This window comes from Monodelphis domestica, chromosome 8 (genome assembly GCF_027887165.1).
Source record: "Monodelphis domestica isolate mMonDom1 chromosome 8, mMonDom1.pri, whole genome shotgun sequence".
NCBI lineage: Eukaryota > Metazoa > Chordata > Mammalia > Didelphimorphia > Didelphidae > Monodelphis > Monodelphis domestica.
The window spans coordinates 169,128,451-169,148,672 of NC_077234.1; the positions used below are offsets into that span (position 1 = coordinate 169,128,451).

Genomic DNA, 20,222 nt, shown 5'->3' on the forward strand with positions numbered 1-20,222 from the left:
TGCACAAAGCTGCATTATTTTAAGAGGTACTATTTGCCATGCTCCGTTGTGATCAAAGACATGATGTATACCATAAAATGGTGTTTCTTGTTGCCTCTGAATACACAATGAATCCAACTTTTTTGTTCTCCTCTGAGCTGTGAACTTTCCTTTAGCTGAGGCACTTTTGTCTGGTTTCATCTTATATTGATCATAATATAGATGTGTCTCATTTCTTTGTAGACAGGCTAATAAATTAGAATTTGTTTATAACATCCTTGTTTCCTTTTTAACCAGTTACTGCAGAAACAGAAGAATGCCACAGAGAGATACTTTATCATTTTAATCTATTTTATGGTCACTGGCCAAAAATAATTCACCCTTTGGACAACCTTTTGATTAGTCTTTCTCACATAACAGGGAGGAATCTTGAAGCAGCAAATATGACTTCTTACTTGGGTCATATTTGTTACTCTCTACTGATGATAGCATTTGTGAAACCAGGTTTATTATAATGCCACAGCAAGGCACCAGAGTAGGCAGGACTTTTGTAGAAAAGCGATTTAATTTTTACAAATAACAAATAAGAGTCAGTGTTTATTGTATTGTGCTTAAAAAATACTTTCAAGTTGACAGCCTGTAGGTAAACCTATTTTAACACCAATTCAGAAGTCAGCAAAAAAAAAATTGATCTAAGAAAAACATCAAGAACATATGAAGTACCTTTAAATTATATTTTATAAATATGTTATTTGACTGTCCTGTAACTTTTAGAGTGATTTCTCATAATTTAGTGAAAAATAGCTATTTCTGCTTATTCATGTTGAGTCATCACTGTCAGATTCATATTAGATATACACAGTCAATAATTGAAGAAATGATTAATGAACTTAACAAATGTAAAATAACTAAAGGCCCACATTTCTCTTATGATTAGAAAGTAATGCTAGTATATCTATATCAGGACTTTATATGCTATATTTTAAATAATCGTCTTTTTATTTTATTGATAAGGTACTTACTGTAAGATCAAAGCATCTTTTTGTTGCTATTGGTTTAGTTTAATTTTTCTGTATTGAATACAAATTATCATGGTTCAAATAAAATTACTTCCTCTTGCCCCAGCATCTTTTATAAGATTTCTTTAGCATGAACTTTTGTATTTTTAAGAAAATAACTTTGAGGTTGCTATTTGCTTGTTTATTCTTTAATTTAAAAGTTAAACCATTCGTATTTTTTGAATTTTTATTAGGTAAAATTAGTATATATACAATTCTGTTTTTACTGTTTCCCACCCATATTATAAAAAGTCAGTCTTGGACAACTTTAACTTGGATTTTCTAAAATTGCCATTCCCCTAACCTTGTGCTCTAGACCTCATCCAAATCTGGGCTAGACATTATAGAAAGAAAGCTTAATTACTTCAACTTAAATTACTGCATCTTTTAACTAAAACAGTTCTACTGTTACATTTTGCCATATATGGGAAAGCTGATACTTATTTAGGATGCAGTTCCTGGTCATAATTTAAGATGCAGTTCCTGGTCATAATAGTACTTAGGCCACTGAAGTACTTCATTGTTCTTTTTTCAAGGCAAGTGTAATTAATATAAAAGATGACATAACTGATTATAAAGCAACTAATGGGCTGAAGGAAATAAAAATAATGTACAAAATAATATTTGTTGCACAAAGATCATTTATAATAGTCAGATATTAATTCTTATTTGCTTCATATACCTGTTTTCTCTATAGTTGATTGAGAACAATCTGTTTATACATATGCATTTATACATATATACATATATACATACATCTATATTGGTGTATGTATATTAATAACATTTTACTTTTTGTACTTTATTTAGTCTTTGGGTCTGGGGGGACGGATCACCACTTAATTTTCCTATACTCAGATATTTTTTAGTAAATATATCAACTATAAGAGTTTTTTGAGAATGAAATGCTATAAAGTTGTTAGTTCATGAAGATTCCAGCGAAGGAAGATGGGAAGAAAGAAAATAAGTATTAAAAATTCAGGATTATTAGCCAACTATAGTGAAATGTAGAAGGCATTAATTGAGGGCAATGGAATTTCCACCCAAAGTAACTGTTTTATTCACTTTATTGTGCTAATCTTAAATATACAAAGTATGCCAAAGAACTACTCATAAAAATGACTTATAGAAAGTGTAAATTTTACCATGTTTGGGTTACAGTGTATTTTATGGTCCAATTAAACATATTCTTGCATTATAATAGCTCCTTTTCTGTAATATTTAAGTTTGCAGAGTGGTTTACATTTTTTTATTTTCAACAACTTTGTATAATAGATACTACAAATATTCTCCACTGTTTTACAGAAGAGAAAATGTAGGGTTAGAGAGAGTAATTAATTTGTCCAAAGTCATGCATCATCTACTAAGTGGCTAAACTATAACTATAAACCAGGTCTTTTAACTCTGAGTCCAGTGGTCTTTCTACTACATCTTCCTGTGAAATTTTTTCCTCCTTATTCACATGCTAAAATCAATACAATTAATATGTTTATTAGCAATATGCAATGAGTATCTATGTAGTTCTATTTTCTCTGCTTCTCACTTTATTACAAAAGCATTATAAAACAATACTCATTTTTTTTAGTGGTAAAAAGAGCCATCTAAGCAGAGTCTCAAGTTGACAAGTTGACATAATTTTTCTTATGGATAGAAAAGGGCACAATATGGGAAATAGTGAAAATTAGGAAAGAAACTCAATATTAAGAGTAAAAACTAGAACAATCTAGTAATTGGAGAGAAAAAGTTTAATATACTATCACCATTTTTTCAGAAGAGTATTAAGCAATCATTATGTTTTGTTCTGAATTTCTAATATAAAGGAAATTTCTTTTGCCTCTTATATTCCTTTTAGGGGAATCTGTATTCAAATATTTTTAATGGAAATGATGTAAATCAAAAGAATTAACACATTCTGATTGCCTTTTTTTTTTAAGTACAGTACATTAGAAATATCAGCTTTGTTATCAGCCTTTGAGAGAATTTAGCCCAGACATTTTTAATGAATTATTTTAGTTCACCTTGATGATCTTATATTTACATTTTCATATAGAATTTCCTATATGTATCATTTAATCCCCCAATTTACCACCACAAGCACAATACATCCAATAAAATAGTCAAGCATCATAAACAAGTGAACAATTTTATGTTTTCATATATTAAGGTTCTTTTATATATTCATAGGTTATATGTTGTTTAGGAATATTATTAACATGAAAAGAAATACTTTGGGTTCTATTATTGCATTAGATTTTGGGGGTGGGTGGGGTGATACAGTGCTTTGCATCAAGGCCATCAAATATTAGTTAATTGTGAAAAGTATTACAATGGATATGCTGCTATGGACTTTATATCTAGATGACCTTTCCCCCCCTTCACTTGTAATCCTATCTTAAATACTTTGCATGTAAGTCACATTTTTTTAAGCAAACTTTTACTTACAACAGTATACTATTGCTTACCCTTACATTGCTTTTCTTAGACTAGTAAAACATATTTTAGTTACATTTTAGCTGAAGATTTTTGAATTTCAAGAATTTAGATTGACATAAGAATAAAATTTGTAATACAGTAAAAATACTATCTGTGTTGTATATAAACTAAGAAATATTTAACTATTTCTGTTTGCATTAGGAACATCCGATATTATAGTCCAAAAATGCATCTTAGCAGTCATTTCATAATGGTAGTATGCAATTTTATTTTCTGGTGAATTTATAATGCTGACTTTTCAAGACTTAAGGGTATATATCTGCTATAGTAGCTAGAATAATGGAAGTACCTTTGGGGTCATTCACTTGATAACTGTTACTTAGAATTGAGGGGGGGACATAACTAACAGTTAGAATTAAATCATACAAGAAATTAAAAAAAAAACCCTATTCTAAATATATTTAGAATTCCACCTTAAGTTCAGCCTGGCAAAAAGCTGGGGCTATTTGTTACTTGTTTTCAAATGTCTTTTTCCCATTGGCAGGTATAAAATGTAGAGTTTTGATCCCTTACCCTTTTTTTACATTTTACATTATAGATTCTCTTGTTTGAATCTGCCTCTAACCACATTAGTAGAGCATGATTATTTGAAGAAATGTCTTGAGGAAAATGCTTGCAGCATATTATGGCAGTTTCCCTACTTTTCATTTAGAATTGGGGGGGGGGGGGGATTTAAGTCAATGCACATTGGATTTTAAAGCTTCATTCCTGATTTCTGGAATACTTGGATAGCCCACTTCAGCAACACACTAAAATATGAAATTATACATGTATTTCATATGCCAAATCATCATCAGGATATTATTTTTTCAAAGATAATAATTTATCTAATTTGATCCAAGAAACTGATATATTTTTCCCCCCACATACACAGGATATAATCCCTGTTCATTACTACTTAATACCTGCACCAACAAAGACAAAGAATGGCAGTAAAGACAAAGAAAAGGATTCAGAAAAAGAAAAGGATATCAAGGAAGAGTTTGCTGAAGCATTGAGAGATCTTAAAATACAGTGGATGACAAAGTATGTTGGTTTTTGTTTTCAATGTTGCTTTTAAAACTGAAAATTACTAGAAAATTAATTATGAGATTTGGACACAACTTTTATAGCTTATTCTAGAATTTATCTTTTTACAATTTTGATTTGCAACAGAGGCATTTTAATATATTTCTAACTCTTTTCTTTGTCTAAGCACAACATAAATACTAGCTTAGGAACTACGTTTCTAAATGACCCACTTTTTCATTGTGATTACCTCCTAAGTCAGAAAAGTTACCATGTTAAACATTTCTGTTTTTAAAGGAAATGAAATGATAACTATTTCTTTTGTTTCCAGGTTGGATACTAATGATATTTATAATGAATTGAGAGAAACCTTCCCTAATCACCTTCCTTTGTATGTTGCACGACTTCATCAACTGGATTCTGAAAAGGTTATAAGTTATTTATGTTATAAATGAGTCCTTTATTTAAATTTTAGTTGTTCTTATTTTTGTGATTCGACTTGCAGTAACCTGGGAGGAGCAATGAATGAGTGAAGATGGTATTTGTCTAGTGGTAGCATTTAATAACAGATTGGTAATTTTTTTTTTTGCTATCTACGTCATGATTTTAAAATGCTTGAACTTAGTTCTAGAAATGTTTCAATTGGACCAAATCGCACAGGTTCTCACAGCAGATAAAAGTCTGCTTATTATCTAAAAATTAAATTAGCCCTAGCCAGCTAAAACTCTGCAAGTTTGGAGGGGATATAGAAGGCGATTTTTATGGAGGAATCCATTAGATTTACAGTAGAAGGAAACAGACATCTGAAATTAAGAAGGAATCATAGACATATAGATAGTAATTATTGCTGCCTTATTTCTCTTTTAAGAGTTGGCAGGAACATTTATCTCACTTTATCAAATAGTTATTCTAAATGACCTGTTTGAATAGGATAGAGTAAAGCTAAAATAATTTAAAATTTTCATCTTCAGTTCCTTATGTGTAAAATGAGGGGATGGAATAGATGACCTGCAAAATATATTCAAGCTCTATATCCAGTGATTACATTTTGTGAGTGTTGTTATTTTGCTAATTCTCTCATAATTCCTTTCAATCTCACTACCTCCTCAAAGAGAAATTATTGTTGTGTTTTGTTTTTAAGATAAATTTGCTATATGAATAAAGGTTTAACTTGCTTCCCCTGGCCAACTATATAACTCATGCTTTCCCTGGTCCTATCAGGTTCTGGATGTAAACAAGGTAAAAGGAAGCATTAACTTTAAAAATAAAGACATGTGAAAGCCAAAGTTTTCTAAAAGCAAAAGATTATAGAAATACTTTGGATGACATTAGAGGACATCCTCCAGGGTCCATCCTTATGTGTAAACACATAGTTTGAATTGTGCATTTGTGTGTTGCATCTGTTAAGTAGGTGAGCCACCAGGAAAAAAAAAAAGCATTCACATGTAAATAAACATGTTTTAGTGTATGGATGCATGAAATTTTACCTTTAAATTCCTTACTTTTTTTTTCCCCCTAAACTTAGGAACGCATGAAAAGACTTAATGAAATTGTTGAAGCTGCAAATGCTGTTCTCTCTCACATAGACCAAACGGCTCTCGCGGTTTATATTGCAATGAAGACTGATCCCAGGCCTGATGCTGCTACTATAAAAAAGTACCTGACCAGTAAATACTCTTTCTTGCATCTCATTTTTAATCACTTAAAATAGGGATTAATGCTTTTTAAGGCTATAGAAAATGAAAAAATTACAATAGATTTTTGTAACTGCATTCTCTGTTTTTGAGGGTGATTTATAATATAAAAAATGATAATATGGAAGTGGGTTTTTAATTGTTATTTATGAACTGGTCAATATTGTGTAAAAAAATAGTATATTAGAGTATAAATATACTTTCAAGTACACTAACATGAATGGAATAGCATTAAAGCACTATTTGTCATTTTGGGATTTCAGTTGTTGCTTGCCCAAAAAACATAAAAATTTAATCCATTCCTGGATGGTTATATTAACCAAACTGAAATAGTAAAGCATATCTTATTTGAACAAAGAATTCAGTGTAACTGTATGCGACAGTTTTAGCAGAATCTTAGATTGGAAGAAAGGATTCCCTTTCACAGATTCCCTGAGTAGTATTCACCCAGTCTCTGCTAGAAGTCTTCCATTGTTGGGAAATCACCTCTCCCGAGGCACTTCATTCTACTCTGGAGAACATAGTTAATGTTTTTTCTTTGTTTTAAGCCTAAATTTGCTTCACCTCAGCATCCCTACCTATTGCTTCTCTGGAATCAAGCAGAACAATTCTTAATTCTATCATGCAATGGTTTTTCCCTATTTAAAGACAATTCTTATGTCCTTGATAGAACATTTTCTTCTCTAAGCTGGGTATTTACAGTTCTTTTAATTGATTCTTACATAGCCTGAGACCCCCTTCTCTGTACTCCTTTGAGTCCCCATCCTTTCACCATCATAGCCATCATCTTGAATGTGCTGTAATTGGTGTTCTTCCTGAAATATGGCTCTTAATATTCAGCAGAATTATGGAGTTAGTTTGGCTAATAAAAAAAGGAACAATGAATATTTGGACTTAAATAATAGGTATTGAGTTTTTCCTAGAGATGGCAAAACTGATTACTTTCAAACTATGTGATCCGTAATTGAATCTTTCTGAACCTTAATTTCTTCATCTCTATTCATGAGATTTATTGTACTAAATGACCTACCATCCCTTTCAGCTCTGATTCTGTGATGATTTTGTTGCACATTGGCTTTAATGTAATTTTGGTAGAAGAAGGGCAATATTAGTTATGATTTTTAGCAACTTTTTCAATTAAGTGAATTCTCTACTTGCTTATATTTTTAAAATAATCATCCATGTGCCAAAATTTACATATTAGATGTACCACATTTGAAATTATTTTTAAAAATCAGCTTTTCTTTCTGTGTCAGTGTGACATTACCTAGCTAAATAATAGTGAAATGAAGTTTGCGTTTGGGGCTTTAGATTATATTTAAATTTGTTTCATCAGTCATTATGGTGTTTTGCTATGTGATCATAACAAGTAATTGTTTAGTTAATCTCAGTTGTCTTAATAGAATGAATAGCAATATTACCATATTTAATGTCTTTTGCACTCTTGCCTTTTTATTTTTGTCCCTGTTTAAAAAATGAGTAGATAGATATTAAAATTTTAGAACTATATGATACCTGGATAGTTAATTTTAGCTCTGTTTTTCAGGCTCTTTTTTTTTTTTTTTAATTTCTGCCTTACTCAACTAAATAAAAAGATAGACATTAACTTATGTACCACGTAGAAATCAGTAAACATTTACTAAATATGTACTTTGTGCCAGGCACTGTGCACTAGGGATGCAAATATGAAAAAGGAATATCCCTTGAGCTTTTCATCTAATAGAGGAAGACAGCCCACTAACGGAAACTGAAAAATGGGAACAGGGAAAAGAGGGAACAGTTCTTGACACTGGGGCATGGTAGACAAAGTCAGAAGTTTCCCAAAGCAGTGCAGTGGAAAAGAAGATCTCCTGACTTCTACCCTCTAATGAAAGGAGCAGAGGGTAGTGACTAAGTGTCAAGGTTTCCCAATAAGAAGGCACCTAGGGTATATACGAGCAGTCAATATAATAATAGCTTACTTGGTTTTTGTTTAATAAAAAAAAATTCTTACATTTTAAAGGTTTAATTGTCCATAATAATTGTGACATGCAGAAAATATGTTAGATTTTAGATTTAAACAACATTAAGGAAATTTCACTGTTAGAATTTTTTTCCCTCTCTGCTTTACAGTGACATGGACAAACAAAAATCTACATTAGTAGATGCCATCTGTCGAAAAGGATGTGCATTGGCTGATCACCTTCTTCAGTTGCAAGCTCAAGATGGGGCTATTTCATCAAGTGACACAGACGGGAAGGAGGAAGATCGAGAGAGCTATTTAGATTCTCTGACAGAAACTTTCTGGGAAACCACAAAATGGACTGACCTTTTTGACACTAAGGTAGTTTTTCAGTAGTTTGCATTTTTGTTTTCATTTCAGTGCTGAGTACTTCATTATTTCTGCCCACCTTCCAAAAGTATATTTTCTTAATAATCTTTCTGTTCAATCCCTTTTATTGCTGGAACTACTGCATGGCTAAACTAACACCAGAAGCTAAAGTATTAAATCTGCTAAAAATTTTTTTTTGAATGGCTTTAATTCCTCATCAAGAGACAATTCTATATTCTCTTTAGAAAAGTTTTCTGGTACTCCCTCAGTCCAAGGAATGGAAGTTCTGTAATTATATTAACAATAAAAACCACTTTGAGGCTATTTGTATTTGTATATTTTTTGAACATAAGCAAATATTAGTACAGACAGAAACTACAGACATCTTGGGAAATAGTTGAATAGATTTGATGCATGTTATATAGACTTCAGAATCTCATTCCTGTTCCTAATCCCTAACTTTCAATTTACTTCCCATAACATGGGAATATGTTTGTTTTAAAGATATTCTATAGTTAGGAGTTTGAGGTTCATAAAAACTAGTTCCCATTTTAGGAAGATGGCATTTTCCTTCTACCATTTTATCGTTTGTACTATAACCATTTAAAACTCATAGGGTTAGGCAAGAATTTTATTTTAGAACAATGAGATCACTCACTTTTCTTTACTATATTATACTTGATGAGAATACTAAGAAAAGCTTTCATTTAATTTGCTTTTTTGCTGGTTATTCTTAAGGGTCTGAATTGTCTTTAAACTAAAGAAATAAGAATTTTTTTAAATTAAAATTTTAAAATCAAGATTACTAGAAAATACAATGTACTAAAAATATTTCCTTACTTTTTTTTTTTAAACTCTTACCTTCCATCTTGGAGTCAATACTTTGTATTGGCTCCAAGGTAGAAGAGTGGTAAAGGCTAGGCAATGGGGGTCAAGTGACTTGTCCGAGCTAGGAAGTGTCTGAAGCTAGATTGGAACCCAGGAACCCCCATCCCCCGTAAGCCTGGCTCACAATCCACTGAGCTACCCAGCTGCCCCCTTTCTAACTTCTTATGGATAAAAATATTTACTCTTTGATGCCTGTATATTCTCCTTATCACTACTACCAGTAACCAATACCAGTCTTCCTCAATGAATAAATATATACAATGAGAATAGAATTTCATTTTTGATGCAGAATTAAATATTTAATATTTTCCTAACCATATGAATTTATTTTCAATTTTCAGTACCTTTTAGAGTTTTAAGACTGTTGGGGGCAGCTGGGTAGTTCAGTGGATTGAGAGCCAACCCTAGAGAACAGGAGGTGCTAGGTTCAAATGTGACCTCAGACACTTCCTAGTTGTGTGACCCTGGACAAGTCATTTAACCCCTATTGCCTAGCCCTTACCTCTCTTCTATGTTGGAACCAATACATAGTAATGATTCTAAGATGGAAGGTAAGGGTTAAAAAAAAAAAGAATATTGACTTCCTTGGCATTATTTGTTCAAAAGTTGCAATTCTTTCCTATTTTTCCCACCTTTTTTTCTGTTAAATATTTTAGTTGTAAAAATAGAATTAAGGAAGGAATGGTTCTTTGAACCTTCATTTGAATATTTTTAATTGTTGGCTTTTATCTTTGTAGCACAGTTAAATCTTATTTATACTAATTCATATTTGCTTCACACCTGTGAGGTTTATAACATTTTCTCCATAATAACTGTAATATAAGGGAAGGCGAGAGAGGGAATGAAGTCTCCTCCTACTGAATCAGGACTAGAGTGAGATAGAGGTGAAATGGAGTCAAGTAGAAAGAGAAAGGGGATGGATTGATTTTCCCTCTCTCTTCTCCCTGGCAAACCCCACTCTGGATGCCTTCAAGATCACAAACTTCTGTTCCCTCAGAGACTTGGTTGAAACGATTATGATACAATCAGCTTCTCACTCTCTGAGGAGAGAAATGTAACTTCCCTCCCCCCAATCTTCAAAGTCTCCTTCCTTTCTTAGATACTATGAAGCTACTCACTTGCTCTCATGAACAGCTGTTTATTCTAAGGGAACAAATGAAGGTAGGGCAATTGAATTGAGGAATGAGGTATTGGGAAAAGAGGGAGCAGGAGGTCCCTAGAAGTAACTGAACCCATTTTCCCCAAAGTCTGGCAGGGTCAGGCTTCCCTGCCTGACCTTTTGAGGTCAGTTGTGAAGATGTCCTGACTTTCTAGTTGCCATGGCTATTATAACAAGTTCAAGGACTTCAGGGGATTCAGAGGAATTCTTCTTATAGTGAATCTGCTTCTCTCTTCCTTCTGGCAGGTTAAGTCCAAGTTCCTCTCTTCCATAAACTAGTGAGCTTATTAATAAGCACAGATATTCTTTAGATGGCAGACCTGAGTTTTAGAAAGAGTGAGTGGCTTTCCTGTGGTCACTCAATTGGCCAAGACCTAGTTTATCATAGAGGCAGACATGCACCCTTGGCACTCCTTGCTCTGAGGAAAAAGGTTGAAGTCTTCTCTCCCAGACTACTTCATGACTGCACTGTATTTGTTACCTCCCTAGTAATAAAAGTTCCTTGACAGCAGGCCCTGTTTTACACTTTTTCTTTGTATTTCTAGCACTTGGCAAATGCTTCATAAATGCTTATTAATTGATTGGGTTAAAGTTATGAATAAGACTCTATCCTAGGTTAAGGAAATCTGTGAGTATTTCTCATATAGTCATAGGATGTTAGAGCTAGAAAGAACTGTAATGCCTTCATTTACAGATTAGGAAATAGATATAGAGTGAATTGTTTTTCAAAATATAACATAATGAGTGGCAGAAGCAAGATTAGATCCTAGGTCTCATTACTCTCAATGATATAGTCTTATAACTGTGCTATACTATACTACACACTATTTATCATTTTCTCTCAATTGGCATGTTTCCCATTTAGTTGTCAGTATTCAAAATGTATCCTATAGCTTAATTCCCTATATCCACTCTTTTTTGTTAAGGCAGATCTCTTTAGCAAGAGAAGAAGCATGTGCATACAAAACTGATATTTTTGGCAAGCGAGCATTCAGTGGCTAGTGGCAACCAGGAAAAGTCCTCAAATAGAAAGTAGTATTTGAAGTGAATCTTGAAGGAGTCTAGAACTTCTGAGAGAAGAGGTCTCTTGAAAGGGAGTACATTCCAAAGTAGAGTGTCCCATTTAAGACATGCCCTGCAAGAAGGCCAGTTTGTCTGGACCATATTTCTGTCTACATGAAAAAGAGTCCTGTGTAATACACCTTGAAAAGTAGACTGAAACTAGATTGGGAAGAGCTTTAAATGCCAAAAAGTCATTTATATTTCATCTCCAAGGAGTTATTGGACTATATTGAACTAGAAAGTGATATAATCACACCTGAGCTTCTGAAAAATCACTTTGGCATATGTAGAAGATAGATTGGAAAGGGGAGAAAAGGTTTGAACCCAATTAGGAGACCATAGTAATCATCTAGCTGAGTTAGTAAAGGACTGAATTACAGAGTAGTTGATATGTGAGTGAAGAAAAGGAGGCAGATATGAGAGACAATGGAATTAGAATCATTTTGTACTGTTTGTTTAAGGGAAACTATTAGGACAAAAAGAATTCCAGCAAAGCACAGTTGACAGCTAGGAAACAGCCAGCTGTGATTAAGGTAGAGCCTAACCAAATGGTCCCTGAAGAGGCAAGGAACTACATAGAGAACTGATTTAGTAGTAACTCAAGGGAGCCCTCTCAGTGTCTTGAGAGCATGAATCCGCCCAGCCACATCAGAAATTTGTCCCTTTTTCTCACTGGCAGAGGATCCCAGGATGGGGAGGAATATTTTCCATTGATTTATGAACAGTTATAGATGATTTTGTTGAATGTTATAGTTTCATTGAATGCTTAGATTTGCCTGGTCTTTGAATAAAGTATTTATCTAATTGAGGCTTAAGTCAAGATGATTTTTAATATTCTATTTGTAGTGTCAGAAGTGCATAAATTTTAATTTAAATTGTATTTATTTACCTATTGTAGGTTTTGACATTTGCATATAAACATGCATTGGTAAATAAAATGTATGGGAGAAGCCTCAAATTTGCAACCAAACTTGTGGAAGAAAAGCCAACAAAAGAAAATTGGAAGAATTGTATCCAAGTAAGTAATCATAAAAAATAATAATCTGTCATTAGTACATACTTATTAGGAAAGTCGGCTAAAATCTTTGTTGAAGTAGTAATTTTCTATGAATTAAATTTTTTAATATTTAAACAACTTGTCACATTCAGTTATATTACAGGCAAAATGTAGTATAAAAACTAAATTAATCATGAATCCTAAGAGATTTTTTTTTTCAAATTTAAAAAGACTTAAAAATCAGATTCAAGGAAAAATGTTTAGCATTTGCTATAGAAGTAGTATTGACTTTTTTGTAATTTTAAGATATTGGTTGTTTTGTTACCTTAGTATTAAAGTACTTTTTTATCAGTAGAATATAATGAAATTTTTTTTAAGTGGGTATTAACTGAAAACAGTTTAAACTTGAAAGGTTCATACTTGACATTAGTTCTTTAGTGGTAGTGGAAAACACTGTCATGATACTTTTTTTGTTGTTGTTGCAGTTAAAATATATAAGATGGTTTTCTTAGTTTATGGTGGTATTTGAATATGAGGTTATGGCAAATACATAAACACAGCGAGTATTGTAATTTTGTAGGTATATGTGTAATAAATAATCTGTGACCACTAATAATGTGAAAGGAAGCCCAATTCAAGAAAATGAGAGAATATATGACATTTCATAATAGAGCTATTAATCTCCCTCACTATAAGGACTATGTAGCCATCCTTTTATACAAAAGATTTCAGTTCTCTAAAAAACCAAAACATTATCTAAAAGTGATTAGTAATTATGTCTTTACATAAAAAATTATATATGTTTGTAATACATCTTAAAGTATGGACATTATAAATAATAATGGCAGGAATTTAGATTTTAAATTCATAGTAGATTTAAGAAGTAGGTTTTTCTTATCCATAAGAACATAAGAGAAATGCTATTAATTTGCCATATTTGGCAAACTAATGATCCATTTGTTATACTATTCCATAATCTAAAAAGACTTCATGGGGGTAATTTATGGTGATGCATAGTAGCAACTGCCCTCCATGATTTTCCCTGTAGAGAAATTACACTGAGGAATCATTAAAGGAAAAAAAAAGTATTTTTGTTGATGTCTTCCATTTTCCATCATCATAGTTATTTCTAGCATCCTCCCTCCTCCCAGGGAACTATCTTGTGTAACAAGTAGTATTTTTTTAAAAGGAAAAAGAAGAGGGAGAAAAATTTACCACAGCTGATTAATACTTTGAAAATCAAAAGAATGTTAAAAATCTACAGACCTCCTACCTCAAAGAGTGGGTTAGAGGTGTCTTTTCCTATCTCTTCATTTGAATAATTCTTGATATGTGTTCATTTCACTTTTAGTTTTTGTGTATGATTGTTCTTTTCATTTATATTAATGTAGATCTTTCCGTGCTTCTCTGTATTTATATTATATATATTTCTTACAGTACCTTAATGTTCCATTACAGTCATGTACCACAATTTGTTTAGCCATTCAGATGGTCATCTACTTTGTTTCCATTTCTTTGCTATCACAAAAAGTGCTGCTCTAAATGTTTTTAATATATATGGAATTTTCTTATTAATAGCTCCTTTGAGAGTATAAGATCAGTAATAGAGTCCTTGGTTCAAAAAATAAAGATATTTTTAGTCACTTTATTTTATAATCTCAAATTGCTTTCCAAAATGGTTGTAAATTTTGTCAGGCCACAGCTCTAACAGAATACTATTACACTATAATATGCCTCTCATTTCATAACCCCTCCAACATTGACTATTGTCATTTTTTTTTTTGGCATCTTTGCCAATTTGCATAGTGCGAGTGTGAGGTGAAAACTCCAGGTTATTTGTATTTGCAATTCTCCATTCTTTCATGTGTTGGCAAATACTTTGTAATTCTTTTCAGAACTGTTTGGTCATATTCTCTGACCACTGATCTCTTCAAGTATGGGCTACTAGACAGTTTTGTACTTTAATTGATTATTTGAAATTTTCATCTTTTCATTGATCTCTGATTTTTCCCCCTATGAATAAAACAGGAGCTTAGGAAAAATGGGAAGGCAGAATAGAGTTTGGAGGCAAAACCAGTTTATAGAGAATATAGAAAATTAATTTAAGAATGTGGAAGAGATAGTTATATAAACCACAGAGAACAGAGGAGATAAATCAGTAAAGTACTATATATATTCTTGAGATTAAGAGCTCTAGAATGGAAACAACCTAGCCTATACAATCAATTAATTACTCATTTTTATAAGCTTAGTATAGCAAAACCCCACATATTAGTTTGCTATTATAAGGAACTAGTCAAAGTACAGAAGACAGAGAAACTCGATCCCCTTTATCTTTGGATCACACATTACCAACTCCCATCACTCTCCTTGTGTTCTACAACTGACCAGTCAGACTGCTGTATCACACTTTAACCTCATTGATCTATCTTTACTGAAATTCTGAAAAAGTCTCTTTTAATTTAGCCAAAACAAGGCTGAAGTTTTCCAAGAGGATTTTTTACTTTGAAACTAAAAATCCGTGCTCACTACCTCTTCCAAAAAGACAAGTAGGGGCAGAAAAGAATATAAATGATTTGAGTCCGTTTTACTTGTCTGAATTTAATTAAAGATTAGTCATAAAATAGCTTGACCTGCTTAGTTCTGAGTATCTTAAATGCAAATTCTTTTACCTTATTTCAACTCTGCTTTGACATTATGTTGGCACCTAAGAAGCAGATTTAGTATACCTGAAATCAACTGTTATTTTAGAGAGGGCCTAAAATTTTAAATGTGTTTTAAGCACAATGAAAAATTATTTCTTTTTAATTTGTTCTGCTAATAAAATCATTCTCTGTATTGTGAATTATTTCCCACTGTAAAATGTTTATTACAGAATTTAATGAGGCTTAGGTGGTTCAAAGTAATTTCTTTTTCTACTATAACAATATATTAATGTTTTTCATTTTAGTTGATGAAGTTACTTGGATGGACCCATTGTGCATCTTTTACTGAAAACTGGCTCCCCATCATGTATCCTCCTGATTATTGTGTATTCTGAAATATCAACTAAGACTTGAAATTATTAAAAAAAAAAAAGATGTTTTATAGTGACCAGATTATACAACAAATTTGTGACATTTTTATTCTGATGCATGTTCATCCACTATTAAAATGATGTGTATTTATCAGAAAATTCACTGGTGTGTGGCTTAATACATGTAAACTCAGACCCCTGACATCAAGAAGTTTTCTTAGTGCATCACATTGCTGGCAATGGGATGTGTCTTTACTGCCAGCACCAAGGATTTTCAGTTGGGTTGCAGCTTATTGCATGCATATTAGGTTTTTAACTGTTAATTTGAACTGCAAACCTGTAAAATTTCTATTTTTATTTTATAAATGGACAGGGTTTTAAAATGCTTGACTTTAATTTTTTTTCAATTGTATGAAGGCCTTAAAATAAGCTACATTAGGTGTAGCTAAAATTATTTATTAGACTAAAGTAATGGAACCTCATTCATTTTTTGTTGTTGGCAAACGTTTACATTTCAATTAAGGAATCAAATGAAAAACTGTTACAACTAGTGTATGTCATTTGATGGAGCATACCTCCTCCTATAAATCTTCATCTTGGACTTATTTCAGGCAAATCATTTTTTAAAATATACACGTGAAGTTCAGAGTATCAGGACGAACTGATACATGTATAAGTGCCAGACAGCTAACTCTTTATCAGGTATTGTAAAGCTATACATATGGTATGTTTATTAAAGTTGAAATAATGTAAAACACTTGAGAATAAATGTGCAAAATTGAAGATCAAAGTACACCATATGCACTCTGATACCTTAAGGAAATTTTTTTATAATTAATAAAAATGAATATTGAAGCTACTTCAAGTTGGTCTTAATTTTTCATAAATAAAATTTTGAAAAGCAGGTAGCACTTAACAAGAAATATACATTAAATCCCATGGGAAGATTTCATTAGTGCAATATTTTATGTTGAAATGTTCTTTGTAGGATTGAAATTACTGAAACTCTTCCTGTGCCACCTACCAACTGTGTTCCCATGGATAAAACTCTTAATCTTTGTGAGTCTCAGTTTTCTCATTTGTAAAATGAGAGAATTGGACTAGATGATCTTCAGGTCCCCTTCTAACTCTAAATCTGTTATAAGATGATTGTATTTTCATATATTTTAAGTTCTAACTGTACTATTCAACTCTATAGTTGACCACACATTAAAATTTTCTTTCTCTTTGCCCTCAAAACACAAGGAATCATGATAAAGACTTCCATATTTAACCACACAACTCTTCTATTACTTTATAATAGTACCTTTAAAATTATCTGGTCGGCAAACCATTGAGTAATTAGTTGGTCTTCTGAATATGTGAATTCTAGAATCAAAAAACTTTGAAGATAGACAAGCACCTCTCTTCACTCTTACCCATGGCCCTAAAGGATAGTTTCTGATGTCTTTCCTGAGATCCCATGATTGTAGGCAGGACCCATGGGAAGTACTCACATTTTTTAAATGCCATTACTAATCTTGGTACTTGTTCTACTTATTTCCCTCCATCCACCCCTTTGAATCCAGCATGAAAAGTAAAAATAGTAAAATTTAGCTTCAATGACATCAAGTAGAGGTATCCCTAAACATCTTCTAAACATAACCTCCCACTTCATTGGCTCAGTGATTCCTGGCAATTTTCCGAATTCTTTTTTTCTGTGCTTAGGATTAGATTTTAAATATAATTTTGATATGAGATTGATGTAATAACATCATAAACATTAAATAGGCTATCATTGGTGCCACCACTAATTATGTGATTGTCAGAAATTAGGAAGATGGGCCATTCTGGGCTGGAGTGGTGGCATGAATGATAAAAAAAAAGAGGAGCAGCAATAGAATGAGTTTGGCTCAGCAGAGAGTAAGATGAAATCAGTTTGTAAAGATATATCTTGAGTTATATTGTGAAAGTTATAAAAAGCAATGTCATGGGAAATGAAATAATAGCAAGATGTGTTCAACAGGAAGTAAGCCAATTTAGCCTCTTTAGAGCAGAAGAGGGTAATGTGGAATCAAACTAGAAAGATAGGATGAACTATGTTGCGTGAAGAACTTTAAATGCCAAAAAGGAATTTGTACTTTAAAGACAATGGGGAATCACTGAAGCTTCTAGCACAGGGGAATGGCATGGTCCAGCGTGCATTTTCAGAAGCAGGATCAAAGAGGAAAGAATACATAAACCAAAAGTCCAGGCAAGAGGTGATGATGAAGTCATCACTTGTGCAAAATGACTAATGTGAGAGAGGTATGGTATAAGATGAAAATGAGAACTGAACTCTGACAAGTGCCAGAGACTCAGCAGGACATAAGCTATACTGAACGGTAAGACCCCCTGGCACCTCTTCCCAGTTTCTTGGTAACAAAAGCAAAGGAGATTTATCTGTTCCAGCTGGCACAACAAAGGGACTTAGGGAATTGCAAATTGAGGAGCCGTAAATAATGAGGATTTTTATGTAACACTCTTAGCACAGTGTAGATATGCTTGCACAAATAAAATCCTCAAAGAAAACAGACTTTACCATTAGAGCCACCTCTCTTAGGTCTCTGCTTGGTTTCTATGCTTACTAGCTTCCAATAATCCAAAAGTCCTTTCCCTTCAGTAATAAGGTTTGAAGAATAAAGATTACAAGAACATTTTAATTTTCAAATTTGGGAGTAGGGAGAACAGGGAAAGTAGGCAATTTTTTAGACTGGTAAGATTACCATAAAGTACAATTTTGAGTAAATACAATATTGCCATTTATCATCAAACTTAGCTTGGAAGTGTGTTGAATGCATGTTGGTGTAGAATGGTGGCACTCTAGAAACTACACTGGACTGTAGAGCCTGCCATCAGGATGAAAATGTAGCTTTCTGGTACCACCTGGCCTGGATAAGGTCCATGAAGAGTAGAGTTAGAGGTGGTCTTGTTTGTTTCCCCAGAAACAAGTGAACACAATATCTTGCACACAATAAGTGCCTAATGTTTGGGATGAATTAAGTAAGCTGGCATAATTAATTTGAGATTGAACTAAATACCTGAGAAGCAATAGTCCATACCAATATATTTTATAGAATAATTAACTTCCTCAAAGATTGACTATGGGGTCAGCTTTTACTAAACCCAAAGTGGCTTCTCAGTGGCATACATTATAAAAATATTAAATGTCAGTATTAAAGAATAATAAAAATTAGGTCAAGAATGCAATAGTTTCAAATCCTACCTAAAAATAATTTTACCATCACTAATACACTAAACATTCTCAAACCTGGAAGGTTTGGGTTTTAAGCTGTTTACAACCTCACCCTACAATCTTAAGTGATATTATATAGCTTATTGTTCTTTTTATTCAGTTCACTGTGTAACTATATAGTAAAAACAGTTTAGTGTCCAAAAATCTTGAGAAACTGAATTTGGGTTAAGACCTCTAAACAAAAAAACATTCTAGAAACTACATGACAGAGCCTTTATGTTCCTGTTATGCATTCTAAATTACATTTATTTGTACATTTATTACCCCTTTAAAGCCAAAAACATCCTAAAGACCCTCTGAGCCTAGTATATAGTTTTGCATGTGACCTATAGTTCTCATTCTGTTCCAATAAATTATTAGTATTCCTCCATGGGGGTTGGGGGGGGTAGTGGGAGAGCTCCAAATATCCCTTTGAATAACGTCCCATTTGTGATGCTTATTTGCACATTATTGCTTGCTTCCAATAAAAAGAATTCTTGCAAACATGGGATAATGATTCCTGATATTCCTATGAATAGTGTCTGTTCATTGATTCTTTCTAACCCTTTCTCTTAATATTCTTCATTCTTCTGATTTTAACTGGGAATAAGTGGCAGTTAGATACTATTATAAATAACACCTAGTAGCTTATTATTTCCAAAAAAGCATCTTACAGATGCTACTTTTAGCAAAGAAAATGTATCTCAGGTTAGGGCATCTTCAGTTAGCTGTAGCCCAAGGAGGTTGGTGTGAAATCTGGAAGACAACTGAATTAAGAATAGGTTATGAGGGGGCAGCTGGGTGGCTCAGTGGTTTGAGAGCCAGGCCTAGAGACGGGAGATCCTGGGTTCAAATATGTCCTCAGAAACTTCCCAGCCCAGTGACCCTGGGCAAGTCACTTGACCCACATTGCCTGGCCCTTACCACTCTTCTGCCTTGGAACCAATACATAGTATTGACTCTAAGATGGAAGATGAGGGTTTTATAAAAGTAAAAATATATATATATATAGATTATGAGTAACTAAATATCCAAAATGGTAAGTGTATGAATGGTGACTATTTTCTTCTCAGAGCAATTTTTATCTACTGAGGAAAAAAGCTGAATAGTGGATACTAATCCAAAACAATCTTGGACAAACCAGTCCTTTCTGGCAGTGCTTCATAGTCAGAGTATTAAACCTATAATTATTTGCTGCCTCTTCACCTCCTGTCGCTTTGCAACTGCCATTTTTGGAATAAATGGAAATTTCACAATAAAACATGTATGAATACTAACAGTGGAATGAGCAAATCTAGTTTTAA

General features: G+C 32.7%; 1 protein-coding gene across 3 annotated transcripts in view; it reads left to right on the forward strand.

The window, feature by feature from the left end:
- The window catches only part of TPP2 (tripeptidyl peptidase 2), a 90,378-nt gene extending 73,854 nt beyond the window's left edge, over positions 1-16,524 (forward strand). For 2 of the 3 annotated variants that reach the window (XM_001365769.4, XM_001365824.4), the window contains 6 exons: positions 4,405-4,556; positions 4,870-4,966; positions 6,064-6,194; positions 8,345-8,555; positions 12,551-12,670; positions 15,600-16,524. In XM_001365769.4, the coding sequence (XP_001365806.3) occupies positions 4,405-4,556; positions 4,870-4,966; positions 6,064-6,194; positions 8,345-8,555; positions 12,551-12,670; positions 15,600-15,689 (801 nt within the window). In that variant the 3' untranslated portion in view covers positions 15,690-16,524. Of the gene's footprint in view, positions 1-4,404; positions 4,557-4,869; positions 4,967-6,063; positions 6,206-8,344; positions 8,556-12,550; positions 12,671-15,599 lie in introns of those variants that run through there. The other variant, XM_016424940.2, reaches the window with a different exon arrangement.
- Positions 16,525-20,222: the final 3,698 nt, after the last annotated feature.